At 45.8% G+C, this 15,521-nt stretch overlaps 2 protein-coding genes across 4 annotated transcripts in view; one reads left to right on the forward strand and one right to left on the reverse strand.

Annotated features, from left to right (window-relative positions):
* Window positions 1-7,641, reverse strand: part of LOC146026017 (uncharacterized) — a 196,935-nt gene extending 189,294 nt beyond the window's left edge. The window contains exons 1-2 of the mRNA XM_083156328.1: window positions 7,533-7,641; window positions 6,732-6,812 (exon numbers count right to left, since the gene is read on the reverse strand). Of these exons, the coding sequence (XP_083012454.1) occupies window positions 6,732-6,812; window positions 7,533-7,641 (190 nt within the window). The remainder of the gene's footprint in view (window positions 1-6,731; window positions 6,813-7,532) is intronic.
* Window positions 1-15,521, forward strand: part of PPARGC1A (PPARG coactivator 1 alpha) — a 1,315,783-nt gene that overhangs the window by 947,759 nt on the left and 352,503 nt on the right. The gene's annotated exons all lie outside the window — the stretch shown is intronic.

Consider the following 15,521-nt stretch of genomic DNA (forward strand, 5'->3'; position numbering starts at 1 on the left):
CCCACAGTGCCACAGATATATTCCCCTACAGTGCCAAATATGCCCCCCACAGTGCCACAGATATATGCCCCCACAGTGCCAAATATGCCCCCCACAGTGCCACAGATATATGCCCCCACAGTGCCAAATATGCCCCACAGTGCCAATATGCCCCACAGTGCCAGAAGCAGCATATACATTAACTCACTGTGCCTCCCCCTGCTGCCATCGCCACTGCTGCTGCCTCTGTCTTCTTCAACTTCCTTGGGGAGGGGAGGGGAGCGCACCGCATGTCTCTCCTTCCCCTTCACTGAGCTGTCAGCCATTCATACATCGCGGGCTGTCTCCTGATTGGCTGACAGCCCAGTGACATAGTGAGAGAGGGGAAGGAGGGACGCACGATGCGCTCCCTCCCCTCCCCATGGAAATTAATCAGCGCGGCGCCGGCGGTGTGCGCCGCGGTGAGAGCTGAGCCGGAGAGGGGGAGGAAGGGAGGCAGCGCTGGGGGGAGCTGCTGCCGGGCGCCCCGGCTGTTTATTAGAGGCGGACAAGCCGTGCGGCGCCCCGGGCTGCTGCACGGCTTGTCCGCCTCTAGAAACGGCCCTGATCTCATGCGATCGCATGCGATGCGATGCAATTTTTCCCTGTATGATGCCCATTGTGGGAGCCGTGATACTACACAAGTACCGTTGCAGTTGACTTTGGGTAGAAAGCCACCACCCAAACAGACAGCGAAAGCACCCCATGCAAATGAGCAAATGCATCACAGATCGCTATCCACTCGCAGATCCATTTGCAAATCCTGGAGCATCAAGGAGTCTTTGCCGTCTGAGTACTGTAAATCTGAGGCTGAGGATGGAAATGGTCTGCTCTGACGTCAGAGATCCACCTTTACAAATCCTAGGCACGCCAGAAAATGGCTGGTTTCCCCCCCAAAGACCAACTTCCTGTCAGTCAAACTGTGGCTGAATTGCATTTACAATCTGTTTGCATTTTCAGTTGCTACTTCCCCTCACCCATGTGCAATGCAAACTGTACACATGCTCAGTCGTTCAATAATCGCTCGGGAATTCTCTAACTCACATGTCTTCAACCTGTGGCCCTCCAGATGTTGTGGAACTACATATCCCAGCATGCCCTGAGGGTTTTTTGCATGCTCTTATTGGAAAAAATGTGGCAATGCATGTTGGAACATGTAGTTTCACAACATATGGAGGGCCACAGGTTGAAGACCCATGCTCTAACTAGTGGTCCATGCTGAATTATGCTCCATGTATGCTACTGGGGATATGGCCGGGTGTGGCATGTGAACTTATGTGTGGGGCAATAGCTCTCCTGGCCTAATCCTGCAACAATTCTCAAGCAGCATATAGTGATGTTTGGAGCCAACAGGGAGTAAAATTATTGGAGAGACCTTACCAGGCTTTCCAGGAATTGTCTGATAAAGTGGCCCATAAAAACGTACTGTATATCTTTGAGACTGTTATGTTCCAATTTGTGGTACATGGGAAACGCCTACAGTACTACTTCTCATAGACCCTCCAACCATTTGGCTCCTCACCATCCAGCTGCTTGGCCAGTATATCAATATATAATATCATTCATATCTTTCATAATGAGGCCTATTGTCTTAGTGAAGTCCCAAAGGTGGTCATGTTGCAGGAACAATCAGTGGAGACTCAGAATCCCTAAGCTGTTTCAAGATATATCAAAAGACAGACAACGTTTGTGACTTGTCAGGGCGTGTTCGTCTCATCTGATAGTGGTAGGCAGCAATAAATTGTATGTCTTTTCTTTTTCAGTTGAAATCTACTAGAGTTGTATGTAAACCAAAGTGTGAATGCAATTTTTTCTTCTGTGATTACTAATACTGCTAGAGTATTGTTAACTCTGGTTCTACCAATTCATAGGTACAATGGAGACACCCCCCCTTCCCGCAACCCCCTCCCATTTTTACTGCTCCCAAAAATTTGGGATCCGGGATAACATCCATATGTTTTCACATTGATGGCCGTGACAGATCGGCGGTTATCAGGGATTTTTTTTTTTATCGAGGAGAATTAAATCTCCCTCCCACTGGGATCAATTAGCCATTAGCCCCTCTTCTGCAACTGACAATGACAGACCTACTGTATGTAAGTAACTCAGCCTCCATGTATTCAGCATTGGAAACCACCAAGTGGGGAGTAAAAGAGATGGAGAAAAGTGATGGTATGCTATCAGGGGTGTTTTATGAAAGGCGGAGGCCACGCCCCCTCCACTAGAGCACCCAGACTCCTCTGCTTATGTACAGCAACCATTTTTCCAGCATTTCCGCTGTAGTGCTGCCGCCGTTGCGAGACTCTGTTGCACCCATTAATAAAATAATGGGTGCAGCGCGTGCGGTGTGGGCCCCCTGGGACTCAGGGGCCCATTTGCACTGTGCACACTGCACCCATTATAAATATGAACCTGTATACTATACTGTTCTATAGCGACTCTCTTCGACTAGTGTGTGCGTATATATGTATGTGTCTAATTTTTTGTGTTAGGGATGTCACGTCTAGAGCGTCTTGCCACCTCGTGAATGTTCTAGACAAGTCAGGCGATAGAAGGCAGCAAAATACAGTATGAAATACAGCACTGGGGGGCGATATTTGACATACACACATACTTAGCAAACCTCTCCTCTCTACATGACCTAGACCAGCTGCAGGTGAAGCTCATCCATGCTACCCTGGGAGAAGCTGCATTTTCTAACAGGGACACGGGATTCCCAGGAGAATGTGCAAACTCCAGTTTCACCCAGTAAGTGTTACAACCTTTCAGTACACTGCACCCCACCGCAGGCAATGACCAGTGTCAGTGGAGTATAAGATTTCTTAATTGCGCGTGCTTAGCATACTCTTATAATTAGTTACTGTATGCTAAATTACTAAAACGACTGGCAAATATGAGAACATTCTGGTATGAAAAATAAAATAGCCCATTTCAGAGACTTACAATATAAGGCTCCGATATACAGTAGCATTTGGATGCCTGAAATATATGACTAATCTTCAGTAAATGTATTATAGGAGTAACCTGAAAAATTTGCTTCTCTGGGAGGAATGTAGTCTGTTTGTAGCAAACCCGGTGACAGCAGCAGGATTTGCAGCAGCAGCAGCAGCAGCAGCATCACAGTTCCGTCTTATCTCCATCCTCAGAACATACAGGAGCTGTGCTATGTTATTAGATGTGGACTAACACTGCCCGCATGTACCGTTCCTCGCACTCTATTAATGAAGTGCTTTAGTCAATGAGACACTGCTTAGATAGCTTAAAACTCAATACGATGAAATAAATCATATTTATGGGTCACACTAAGGGGTACATTTACTAAAGCTTCTAAAAATGAAAATAGGTGATGTTGCCCATAGCAACCAATTGCAATCTATTGCATCCTAGAAAATGAAAGGCAGAATCTAAACGGTCATAGCGACCATCACCTCTTTTAATTTTTAGAAGCTTTATTAAAGATAGGCCTCATACATCGCAATTGATGGGTCAGACCTGGGATCTCGATCTAGGGTTGAATGTAATTGTGTGTAAGATCCCAGGTCGGCTTCGAACCTTGGGTGGAATGTAATCGAACTTATTATCTTTCCCCCACCCAGAGCTATGCCCCCTACTAATATCTCTATCACTGTTAACAACACCATCATCTCCCCCGCTCCCCAACTCCGCTGCCTGGGTGTCACTCTTGACTCCTCCCTCTCCTTTGCACCCCACATCCAAGCCCTGGCCCATTCTTGCCGGTTCCAGTTACGCAACATTGCTCGCATCAGGCCCTTTCTCTCACAGAGTGCAACTAAGCTGATCATCCACTCACTGGTCATCTCACGGCTCGACTACTGCAATGTTCTCCTCTCCGGCCTCGCTCAATCCCAACTGGCTCCTCTCAAATCTGTCCTCAATGCTGCAGCCAGGCTTATCTTCCTCTCCCGCCGCTCTAATTCTGCCACTCCCCTTCAACAAAATCTGCACTGGCTTCCATTCCCCTACAGAATCCTCTTCAAACACCTCACATACAGGGCCATCTCTAATTCCATTGCTCCATTGCTCCATATATCTCTAACCTCATCTCCATTCATACACCCTCCCGCCCTCTACGGTCGGCTGACGACTGTCGTCTCTCCTCCACCCTGATCAATGCTTCCCATCCTAGAGTACAGGACTTTGCCCGTGCTGCACCCCTTCAGTGGAACGCACTCCCTCGCTCCATTAGACTCTCCCCGACCTTGCAAAGCTTCAAACGGGCACTGAAAACTCACCTATTCATCAAAGCGTACCCTTCCACTGCATAAACCAGCTGGTTCTCCGACCCCTTGCCTTTTTACATCCTGCTATCTAACCACCACCCACTCGCTTGCACCTCTTGTAATCTGTCTGTCTCCCCTTCCTACTAGATTGTAAGCTCCTCCGAGTAGGGCCCTCTTCCCTCCTGTTGTCAAAGCCCACTTCTCTTCACATATCACTCACAGCTCTCCTATACTCCAACACTCAGTGACCATCTTTGTCCGCATACTCATCTCCATCATTGGCATCAAGCCCCTAGTTGTATGTTGATTGAGTCCTCACTACTTACATTTAAGCTGTAATGTGTATTGATCTGTGGCGCTATTTATTTGTACTGTATTTTTGTTACTTATTCAATGTTATGCCAAGCTTTTTCTCCCTGTATTGTTCCTTTGTACGGCGCTGCGAAACACTTGTGGCGCCTTATAAATAAAATTATAATAATTATTATTATAATAATTGGGTGTAAGAATCAGAAAGTGAGAGATTTTTTTTTTTTTTTAAATTGGCAATCAATTACATGGCAAAATCAGCCAGTAGTGTAAACGATTGCCGCTTTAAGAAAATGGGAAAACTCTCACATAGAGGGCGATTCGGACTGATCGCTCACGTCCAAATTCACTCCCAAAGGCTGATGGTGGGGTTTTGCACATGCGCGAATATGCAAGCCTCCGGAGCAAACGCCTTTGGTGAGTTTCACACTCACCGAGATGTTCACACAATGGTGGGCAGGAAGGGGCCGGGCAGGGGTCGGGGACCACCCAGCAATTTATAGGTGTAGGGATTTACTCAGCCCGCGTGTGCACGGGGGGGGGGGGGCGGCGGCGGCGGGACGGCTTTACCTGCTCACTAGGCAGCGAATATACAGTACAGTGTCTAGAGAGCAGGTCTGAATTGGGCCCAAAATCTCTTACTTCCTGATTTTCTCACCCTCTTACATTCCACCCCTGGGGTCTGGCACATAAAACCTAGGTCACCCATTATACACAGGGCTACTCTGGTTCAACCCTTCTTATAATATGGGTTGAATTGCCGAGTTGGTCAACCCCGGGTTATATAGTTTGGGGCTTTCACATCACACCTGCACTGACCCAGCAGCAACCGAGCAAGAACCCAGGAGTGAGGTGAGATGTGAAAGGGGTATAAGGGGTTTATTTACTGAGATGAGAGTTCTGTTGAAGATGGGATGTTGCCCATAGCAACCAATCAGAATCTATTTCTTCTTTATATAGCACCTTCTAAAAGATTTGTTGCCCATTTTCAATAGAATTCCCATCTTACTAAATAAGCTTCATCCAACCCCATTTTGTTGTTGGTTATTAATTGGAATATGCCGCAAAGTCAGTTCTTCTTCAGATGTAAAATATTGGTTATTAATATAAGTGACAGCAGTACATTTCTGATCCAAATACTCAAAGACTTTGGCGTGTGACAAGCGGTTATAATATAATTACATTTATGTTTCCATAATTATTCAATAAAACTTTTTATTAGCACAGTTGCCTTTATTAATGATTATGAACTGTCATAATGTTTTTTTCTTTCAGAGACAAAATATAATCCATCAAAACAATATGCAGATGGAGCCAGCCTCATCTAGCCATCTCCGGATAGCCATGGTGAGCCATGCTGAGCCAAGGCCTGTTGTTCTTTGTTTGTAGGCGATTATATATATATATATATATATATATATATATATATATATATATATATATATATATATATATATAGGTGAGGGAATGAAGCGGCACTCTCAAGTCTTGTTGAAAAGGTAGAAAAATCTTTATTTATCCGACATGTTTCGGGGGGTAACCCTCCCGTCGTCAGGGATATACATACAATGAACAACCAAGTGGATTTATACAAAGCGTCAGGTACATCTTGACCAATCAAGTGAATTAGATATTTAATTAGATATTATTCACTTAATTATCTTATTCACTTGATTGGTCAAGATGTACCTGACGCTTTGTATAAATCCACTTGGTTGTTCATTGTATGTATATCCCTGACGACGGGAGGGTTACCCCCCGAAACATGTCGGATAAATAAAGATTTTTCTACCTTTTCAACAAGACTTGAGAGTGCCGCTTCATTCCCTCACCTACATGGGAATTGCTGCTTCCAAAGAAGGCACCGGAGCCGTTCACTACATATACCCAGTGAGTGCCGGATCGTATCCTGAATATATATATATATATATATATATATATATATATATATATAGAAGGTAAATAGCGGCACTCCTGAGGACTTGGTTCAATGAATGACAGACACAGATGTCACTGACGTTTCGGATTTTACTCCTTTTTCAAAGTGGGAACAAGTAACAAATGAAATACACTTACTTATATACACCAGCACCAACTATTCGTTCCTTGCGTCTACACGCTGCCTGAGCTCCCTGCTTCTCGGCTGGTTTCCGGGTACGTCACCTGATGGGGCTGTCGATACGCCTCCAATCCGGACTGGCGGTTCAGCGTCCTGGTCGCTAGGAGACAGAGCAGCAGGGACCACTAGGAAAGAACACAAATAAAATATAAACACCACGACATTGTATCAAAAAAGGAAGCAGCATCAGACGAACAGGATAATGATCACATATACTTCTGACAGATGCAAACTGCAGGACATCTTAGGGTACAGATGTTTTTAAAGAAAAATATTAAAGGAGATTTGCTCATTAAGTCCCTTAGGGGAAACAGTTTGGAGTCTATGGATCCAGGTTGACTCGAGTTGCAGGAGTTTTTTGTTGCGGTCTCCTCCGCGAAGATTCTCAGGAACATGATCAATCAGGGTGTAAATTAAACTCGCTAGATTATGCTTAGCTTGAGCAAAATGTTTAGCCACAGGTTGTTCATGTGGTTTGTTAGGGTTGATGAGGGCGGCTCGTATCGCTGAACGGTGGCCTGCTATTCTTTCGCGAAATGTCCTCACTGTTTTGCCCACATAGCACAGCCCGCACGGGCATCTCAAAAGATATACCACGTGCGTGCTTGTGCAAGTGAGGGCATATCTGAGCTTGAATTTGTATCCTGAGTGAGGGTGGTGAAAAACTTTGGTTTGTGTAAGTGCACTGCACGTAGTGCAACCTGTGCACTTGTAGCTGCCGCCAGGTTTGCTTCTAGTCCCCATTGGGAGGCGGGTCGAGATGTCCGTCCGCATCAACCAATCTTTCACATTCTTGCCCCTCGTGAAGCAAGACATTAAGTGGGTATGTTTAAGTTTGGGCAGACCTTTGTCTCTTTGAAGTATCGGCCAGAGGGATTTAGAGGTTGTGGCAATTGCGTCGTCCGCAGTATTATATGAACGGACCCAACAGAGATTGTCTTTCTTCTCTACCATGGAAGATTTCTTCAATGTGTCGGCACGAGCGAAAGACGGGGTGTGCGATGGGATCGCCAGTCGCACCCTCCTATGCGAATGCATATATGGCAGAGCTCGAACAATTACTGTTCTTCAATAATGATACTTCGGGGTCAATCCTCTTCTATACGAGGTACATAGACGATGTCCTCATGTTTTGGACAGGGACAGAAGCATCATTCATTCATACTATCACAGGGATTAACGCCATGGACTGTCCGATTAAATTCACTCATACAATGAGTCAATCTTCAGTCAATTACTTAGACGTTCGCATCAGTATGCAAGAAGGGACACTGTCGACATCTATATTCACGAAGTCGACTGATCGGAATACTCTGCTCATGGCCCAAAGCTTCCATCCCCCTGCACTTAAACGTGGACTCCCCTTCTCGCAGCTTTTACGTGTGAAAAGAATCACAAGCTCCGAGACAGAGTTAAGCTCCAATCTGGACTCTATGATGGCCAAATTCAAAAACAGGGGCTACTCCGATCATGTCCTGAAGACTGCAAGAAAAAAGATCGACAACCTCGCTCGTGCCGACACATTGAAGAAATCTTCCATGGTAGAGAAGAAAGACAATCTCTGTTGGGTCCGTTCATATAATACTGCGGACGACGCAATTGCCACAACCTCTAAATCCCTCTGGCCGATACTTCAAAGAGACAAAGGTCTGCCCAAACTTAAACATACCCACTTAATGTCTTGCTTCACGAGGGGCAAGAATGTGAAAGATTGGTTGATGCGGACGGACATCTCGACCCGCCTCCCAATGGGGACTAGAAGCAAACCTGGCGGCAGCTACAAGTGCACAGGTTGCACTACGTGCAGTGCACTTACACAAACCAAAGTTTTTCACCACCCTCACTCAGGATACAAATTCAAGCTCAGATATTCCCTCACTTGCACAAGCACGCACGTGGTATATCTTTTGAGATGCCCGTGCGGGCTGTGCTATGTGGGCAAAACAGTGAGGACATTTCGCGAAAGAATAGCAGGCCACCGTTCAGCGATACGAGCCGCCCTCATCAACCCTAACAAACCACATGAACAACCTGTGGCTAAACATTTTGCTCAAGCTAAGCATAATCTAGCGAGTTTAATTTACACCCTGATTGATCATGTTCCTGAGAATCTTCGCGGAGGAGACCGCAACAAAAAACTCCTGCAACTCGAGTCAACCTGGATCCATAGACTCCAAACTGTTTCCCCTAAGGGACTTAATGAGCAAATCTCCTTTAATATTTTTCTTTAAAAACATCTGTACCCTAAGATGTCCTGCAGTTTGCATCTGTCAGAAGTATATGTGATCATTATCCTGTTCGTCTGATGCTGCTTCCTTTTTTGATACAATGTCGTGGTGTTTATATTTTATTTGTGTTCTTTCCTAGTGGTCCCCGCTGCTCTGTCTCCTAGCGACCAGGACGCTGAACCGCCAGTCCGGATTGGAGGCGTATCGACAGCCCCATCAGGTGACGTACCCGGAAACCAGCCGAGAAGCAGGGAGCTCAGGCAGCGTGTAGACGCAAGGAACGAATAGTTGGTGCTGGTGTATATAAGTAAGTGTATTTCATTTGTTACTTGTTCCCACTTTGAAAAAGGAGTAAAATCCGAAACGTCAGTGACATCTGTGTCTGTCATTCATTGAACCAAGTCCTCAGGAGTGCCGCTATTTGCCTTCTATATATCCCATTCGAGTGTTGCACCCGGGCATCAAACCTATTGTAAGGGGAGTGCCAGCATTGGACTGCATATATATATATATATATATATATATATATATATATACAGGTTGAGTATCCCTTATCCAAAATGCTCGGGACCAGGAGAATTTTGGATAACGGATTATTCCGTATTTCGGAATATTTTAATATTTCAATTATGTATTTTGAAGTATCTTGCATGTTTGCTGTATAAACACATAAAATACACACAAATATATTTTATTACCACATAAAATACACACAAATATATTTTACTTGTTCAAAAAACAAGGTTTCAAAACGTGAAACAAAATGTGTGTACTATCTCAGCACTGAATTTGAATGCCAAGCAATCATTGTCTTGCACATATATAGTGCCAGTTACATATCATGTCCCCAGTGATGCTGTTACAAATGTCCCCAGTGAGTTTTTAGCAAAAAAAAAAATTTTTTTCACTTTCTGGAATGTCCGTATTTCGGAATAATTTGGATAACGGATATTCGGATACGGGATACTCGACCTGTATATAGATGCAGGATCCGGCACTCTCAGTGGTACTAAAGTAGTGGCCCTGGTGCCCTCCGACAGAAGCTTATGCACGTGCCACGCACCAATCTATATATATGTCTATTGTCCGTGAGTCTCCGAAACACTGCCATCTGCTGGCAGAGAGTGAAACTACATCCTTTTCTCACATATGCACAAACACAGAAGGTAGCAGACTAGCTTTTGAAGCTTTTGCTTGGAGCGGGCTTACTAGTTTATCTTTACCTCAGATCTCCAGTGAAAGCTAAAGACTGGTGGCAGTACCCAGCAATAGCTTCCCACAGATGGGAGGGCTTGGTAAATATGGAAACGCTTTAACTTTGGCAAATATATTAGTTTTCGCTGAAGAAATTGATTTTCTCTCTATTATAAATAGACCTGTTATACAGAGGGGGGAGATGGAGTTACAGTATATTCCAGGAAAGATGCCTCCTGACACTGTGATTTGGTCAAAGTAGAGAGTAGAGAAAATATAATTGTAAATGTTTCACAATGAAGCTGTTTCACAGTTATCTGATGTGACATTACTGTGTTGTTTATGCTAGCTAGGCAGGTTTACTGTACTTTAATTGGTTACTTAATCATTTTACTATAATATATACATCATGATGAGTAATTCCTTGTCTGTACAATGCTGTGATTATCCATTGAGTACATTTCCGAACTGTATGTAAATATATTACTACTAGGTGATTCATCGCGCCCTACGGACGCTCTTCACACCGTCGTAAGGGGCTGCGCCCCCTTAATTTGTGAACGTTTGTATTGTGAGAAATATGGTTAGAATTGTATGAAAGATGCCTGTATTGCAACTTGAGTTATAGGTGAAATGCGTTAAATAGAGAGCATATGATTTGGAAGGGGGTGTGTATTGTTTTGTTTAATTAAAGAGCAGTTACAGAGTAAGATGATAGTGTGGATGGTACAGTGACATTTGTGGGTGTGTGTGTGCAATAGTATAGTAGGGTGTTTTTGAGTCAGCGGCTCCCCACTGGCGGAGGTCACAACACAGGGAAACAGGAGGCTGGGTAGTGATAGGGGTGTGTGGGCATAAGGGGGACTAAAGAGGAGGGTGGGAGACACAGTGCAGCTTCTGCCAGTGGGTGAGGGTCAAGCGTGGCAGTACAGGAGTACAGGACGGTGGCCCTGAGTCAGTGTCTCCTCCTACTGGGTGGGAGTTAGGGTGCATGAGAGCAGGGGGCTGGGCTATGAGGCATGATAGGGGTATGTGGGTAACACAGCGTCAGCGACTCCCCAGTGGTGGAAGTTATGGTTCAGGAGAGCAGGAAGCTGGGTAGTGATAGGGGTGTGTGGGCATACGTGGGACTAAAGAGGGGAGCAGGGGTGCCGTGAATTGTGGGAGGGGTGCGGGGGGTGCGGTGAATCGAGGGAGGGGCAGAATTGCGGGAGGGGGGGCGCAGGTGTCGGTGAATCTCGGGAGGGGGCGGGGGTCCGCAAAGCGCAAGAGTGGGGCGTGAATCGCGCAAGGGGGGTTGCGAATTGCGGGAGGGGGGGTCGCGAGGGGTGCCGTGAATTGCGGGAGGGGGGGTGCGGGGGGTTGCAGCGAATTGCAGGAGGGGGGTCGCGGGGCAGGGGGTTGCCGCGAATCGCAGGAGGGAGGGCGCGGGGGGTTGCCGCGAATCGCGGGAGGGGTGGGTCGCGGGGGTTGCCGCGAATCGTGGGAGGGGGGTTGGCGGCGAATCGCGGGAGGGGTCACAGGGTGGGGGTGCCGCGAATCGCCACAAGAAAAATTCAACACAGAAAGGTCAACATATGTAAATGTTGACATAAGTGTGGCATTTCATTGGTGTCCATGTCGACACATGAGAATGAATATGAGAACATTAAAAAAATGAAAAATAAATCTCAAAATCTCATGTCAAACTTTTTCATTGTCGACCATAGCCATGGGGGGGGGGGTTTGCTGCGAATCGCGGGAGGGGGGTGGCATGAATTGCGGGGGGGGGGGTTGCCGCGAATCGCGGAGGGGTTTGCCGTGAACCGCGGGAGGGGGGGCGCGCGGGGGGGGGGGTGTTTTCCCCGCGAATCGCAGGAGGGGGGGGGGTCGCGGGGGGTGCCGCGAATCGCTGGAGGGGGGGTCACAGGGGGGGGCGCGAATCATGGGTGGGGCGGCGGGGGGCGTTTACCTGGTGCAGTGTCTTTGCTGGGCAACATGGGGAGGCAGAGGATGTCTGGCACTGTGGGCTCACTGGGCTGGTTCTCTGTCATGTGAGTCAGTCACATACCTCCCAACATGACCCTCTCCGGGACACATTGCTCTGTTTCTGGACTTCCCTCATAATGTATGATTGCCATCACCTGTTTCACACATGTTATTAATTGATTAGAAAGGTGCTTCAACACAGGTGCTAGCAATCATTAATTAAGGGAGAAGTCCAGAAACAGAGCAATGTGTCCCTCCTGTTATACACACACTCACACACTTTGAGTGACAGATGTAGCCAAATATATAAGAGATTTTCTTAGCATACAGAGGTAGCCTCCGGCTTTTACATGGGAGGCTATTCAATTAGCCTTCTGACCTCCCGAAAGGCTGTTTAACACACATTGGGGGTCATTCTGAATGAATCCATCACCCACGCATTCGCATTGGGGGAGCGATGTTTTCCATCTGCGCATACAGGGTCTCTGGGTGAATGGGCTTGCATAGTCGCAGATTTGTTCACACAGGACAGTGTGGGTGGGGGCAGGGGTGGCAGTGAGGGGCTGTGCCCATGGGAATGCCCAGCATTTCATGGGAGCTCCCATGGTAATATGGTGATGACAAGGGAGGCAGCTGATGTCAGCGGACCTCTGCTGCCCGCCCTCTGAATTAATTAACTTTCTCCCAAAATAAGATTACGTGAGGGCAACTTTGTTGTGATTGGTTGAAAAAAAGAAATGTTGCTAGGCAGATCAATCTCTAGAAAGGGTTGGTAGTTGGGTTAGTATAGCCTATCAGGAAATTTGTTGGAGGTTAGATTTAGTTGGGTATTTAAGATCAGTTTGCATATCTGCACATCCTTGTGTGATTGCGGAAGCTTAATTATTTGAATTTCATATTCAGTTAGAGCTTTAGCGGTCACATGGGGCATAAGTGGTCTTTGCGGGGGAACAATGGGCATTTCTATCGGAAATGTCAACACTATGCCATAGAAAAGAATGGTGAGACCTTCTCAATGAAGGATATGCCTTTAGATGGGGCGTTTGAGTCTCTGCCATTTTTATATAGCTGGGACATTTTCAGTCACCGCCATTTTAAGTTGCTGTCATTTTATAACCCTAGTTGGCTAGAGCTGGTTGTGAATCGCCTCCTTGCCATCCCCTACCAGCAGGGTCATTCCAATTATTAAATATTAATGACCTTTTAAACTTATGCAGTTGTGTCCAGGTCGTTATTTAAAGTTGATAAGCTCGCTTAAAGATTGGTGTCAAAGGTGAATCACAATAAATGAATAGATGCTTTATTATAGTGTATATCGGTTCAGGATCACAGATCTATCTAATACCATGCCAGCTTGCAAGCCTTGAAATAATGTATTGACGCCACAGTAAAATATAACTGCTCTCCCTAGAAGTGCGCCACCTAGGTGTTTGGAGGGGAAAATATTCTGAAGAGTTGTACTGTGGTCACATTCCAACCACAAACCTTAAAAAAAAAAAATCAAATAGTTTCTTCTAAGCCTCATCTATGGATTAAATGGAGCAACTGACTGAGTGAATAGTTTTATTATATTATTGTATATTAAGTGTGCCTGCAAATGCATTTCTCTGCAGAAGTGTAATATTTTGTCACATGTGGTTAGCATTGTTGCCTCACAGAGTCAGGTCATGTGTTTAACCAATGCTTCATCTGTGTGGAGTTTCTATGTTATCCACTATTTGTTTCCGCTGGGTACACCTGCTTCCCACAACTGTACATAAACTTTACCGTTCACAGAGTCAACATGGATGGTAAAGTGTGAAAAAGTCCAAAAAAAAGAAAGAAAATGTGAAAAATTCTTTCTTTTGCTTGTGCCTATCATTTATCTATATGGATCTTCTGCATGTTGACGTATCAACTGTAAAACTAGACACTGTCTACCGATCGACTGGATACCAATCAGAGTATCTACTCATAATTTAGTTAATCCATCACTGAGTACACCTTAACCCTTCTGCCTGTACAAACTACTGTCTCACCACACCAGTGGTTCCTAAACTCAATCCTCAAGGACCCCCAACAACTCATGTTTTCCAGGTCACCCAACAGTTGCATTCATTACTCACTGACACATTTTAAAAGATCCACAGGTGAAGCTAATTATTTCAAAGTCCTGGAAAACCTGCACTGTTGGGGGTTCTTGAGGACCAATTTAGGGAACCATTACTGTCACTGGCGGCCTGTACCTTTTCTGCCTCTGACCGCGATGCAGGCATCCCACCGCCAGTCCCTGCAGAGAGTCCTGGTGCCTGTGCTCTGATGACAGGCACAGGACTGGCGCATGCGCAGTACAATCCTCTGTACTGCGCATGTGGACAGCTTCTATTTGCTGCTTCGGCAACAGCCCATAGAAGTAATCATGGTCCTGGGGCCTGTACAATACAAATGAGAAGCACCGGAACCAACGCGTGCACAGTACCGATATAGGTTCTGCGCATGCGCAATCGGCGATTCCGCGCGGCTGCGCAATCAGCGATTCTGCACGGCAACCTGCAGAAAGGCATCCGGAGGGAGGGAACACCTCCCAATGGGACTGCCTTGGTGACTGGCAGATCGGACTTCCAATAGGAAGTGACTGGCAGGTCAGACTTCCAATAGGAAGTGACTGCCAGTCACAGTGAAGCCAGTGCAGTCTCACAGATGGCATCAGGCTTCACTACAGTGGAGGATTTTTCCTGGGGGCTGCAGCCCATAGGTAAAACCCACCACTGATTACTGTACACTAAACAAACGCCTATTTCTTTCTTTTTACTGTGTTAATATAGGAGGAACATTTGTACAAATGGAGGTGCAGTGTTCTGTCCAGTACCGCTGTTACACAGCGTATTTTTGTGCTTCATTTATGTAATAGCTTTTCTGCTTTTCCAGAGCAGACTGAGTCCTCTTGCTTTTCAAACGAGATATAAAAGAGATTGTAGAAATTAGAAACACAGCACTTTTCAAATAACTGTATAGTAACACAACAATAAAATAACAATTATAGTGTAATTGCTATAGTTTTCTTTGCTGCAAACTTAGAGGTAATGTGCTATTTACAAGCACTGAAGCTGTGGGACGTCCCAAATCTGTGAAATCCGGGTTTTCTGATATTTTATCTTTGATTTTCTTAGTAAACTTGTGATTTTTAACTTCACTATAGTGTATTTCTTTTCAGAACCATGTCTGCCCTGTCAGGTTTCTAATAGAATCTGTATAAGAAGAGGTCAAACACTAAGGGGGATATTCAATCCCTGCCGCTATTTCTGACAGGGGAAATAGGGGCAGGCGCCTATTCAATGCTGTCTTTCCTGACAGCATTGAAGAGGCAGATCGACAGAACGGGCCCGGCTTTAACCTACTTAGTGGTATGCCCTTAAAATTCCCAGGCTCAGCTGCGCTGCCGCAGCGGGCTGTCCCGGAAATTTG

This window comes from Crinia signifera, chromosome 1 (assembly GCF_055691185.1).
Source record: "Crinia signifera chromosome 1, ASM5569118v1, whole genome shotgun sequence".
NCBI lineage: Eukaryota > Metazoa > Chordata > Amphibia > Anura > Myobatrachidae > Crinia > Crinia signifera.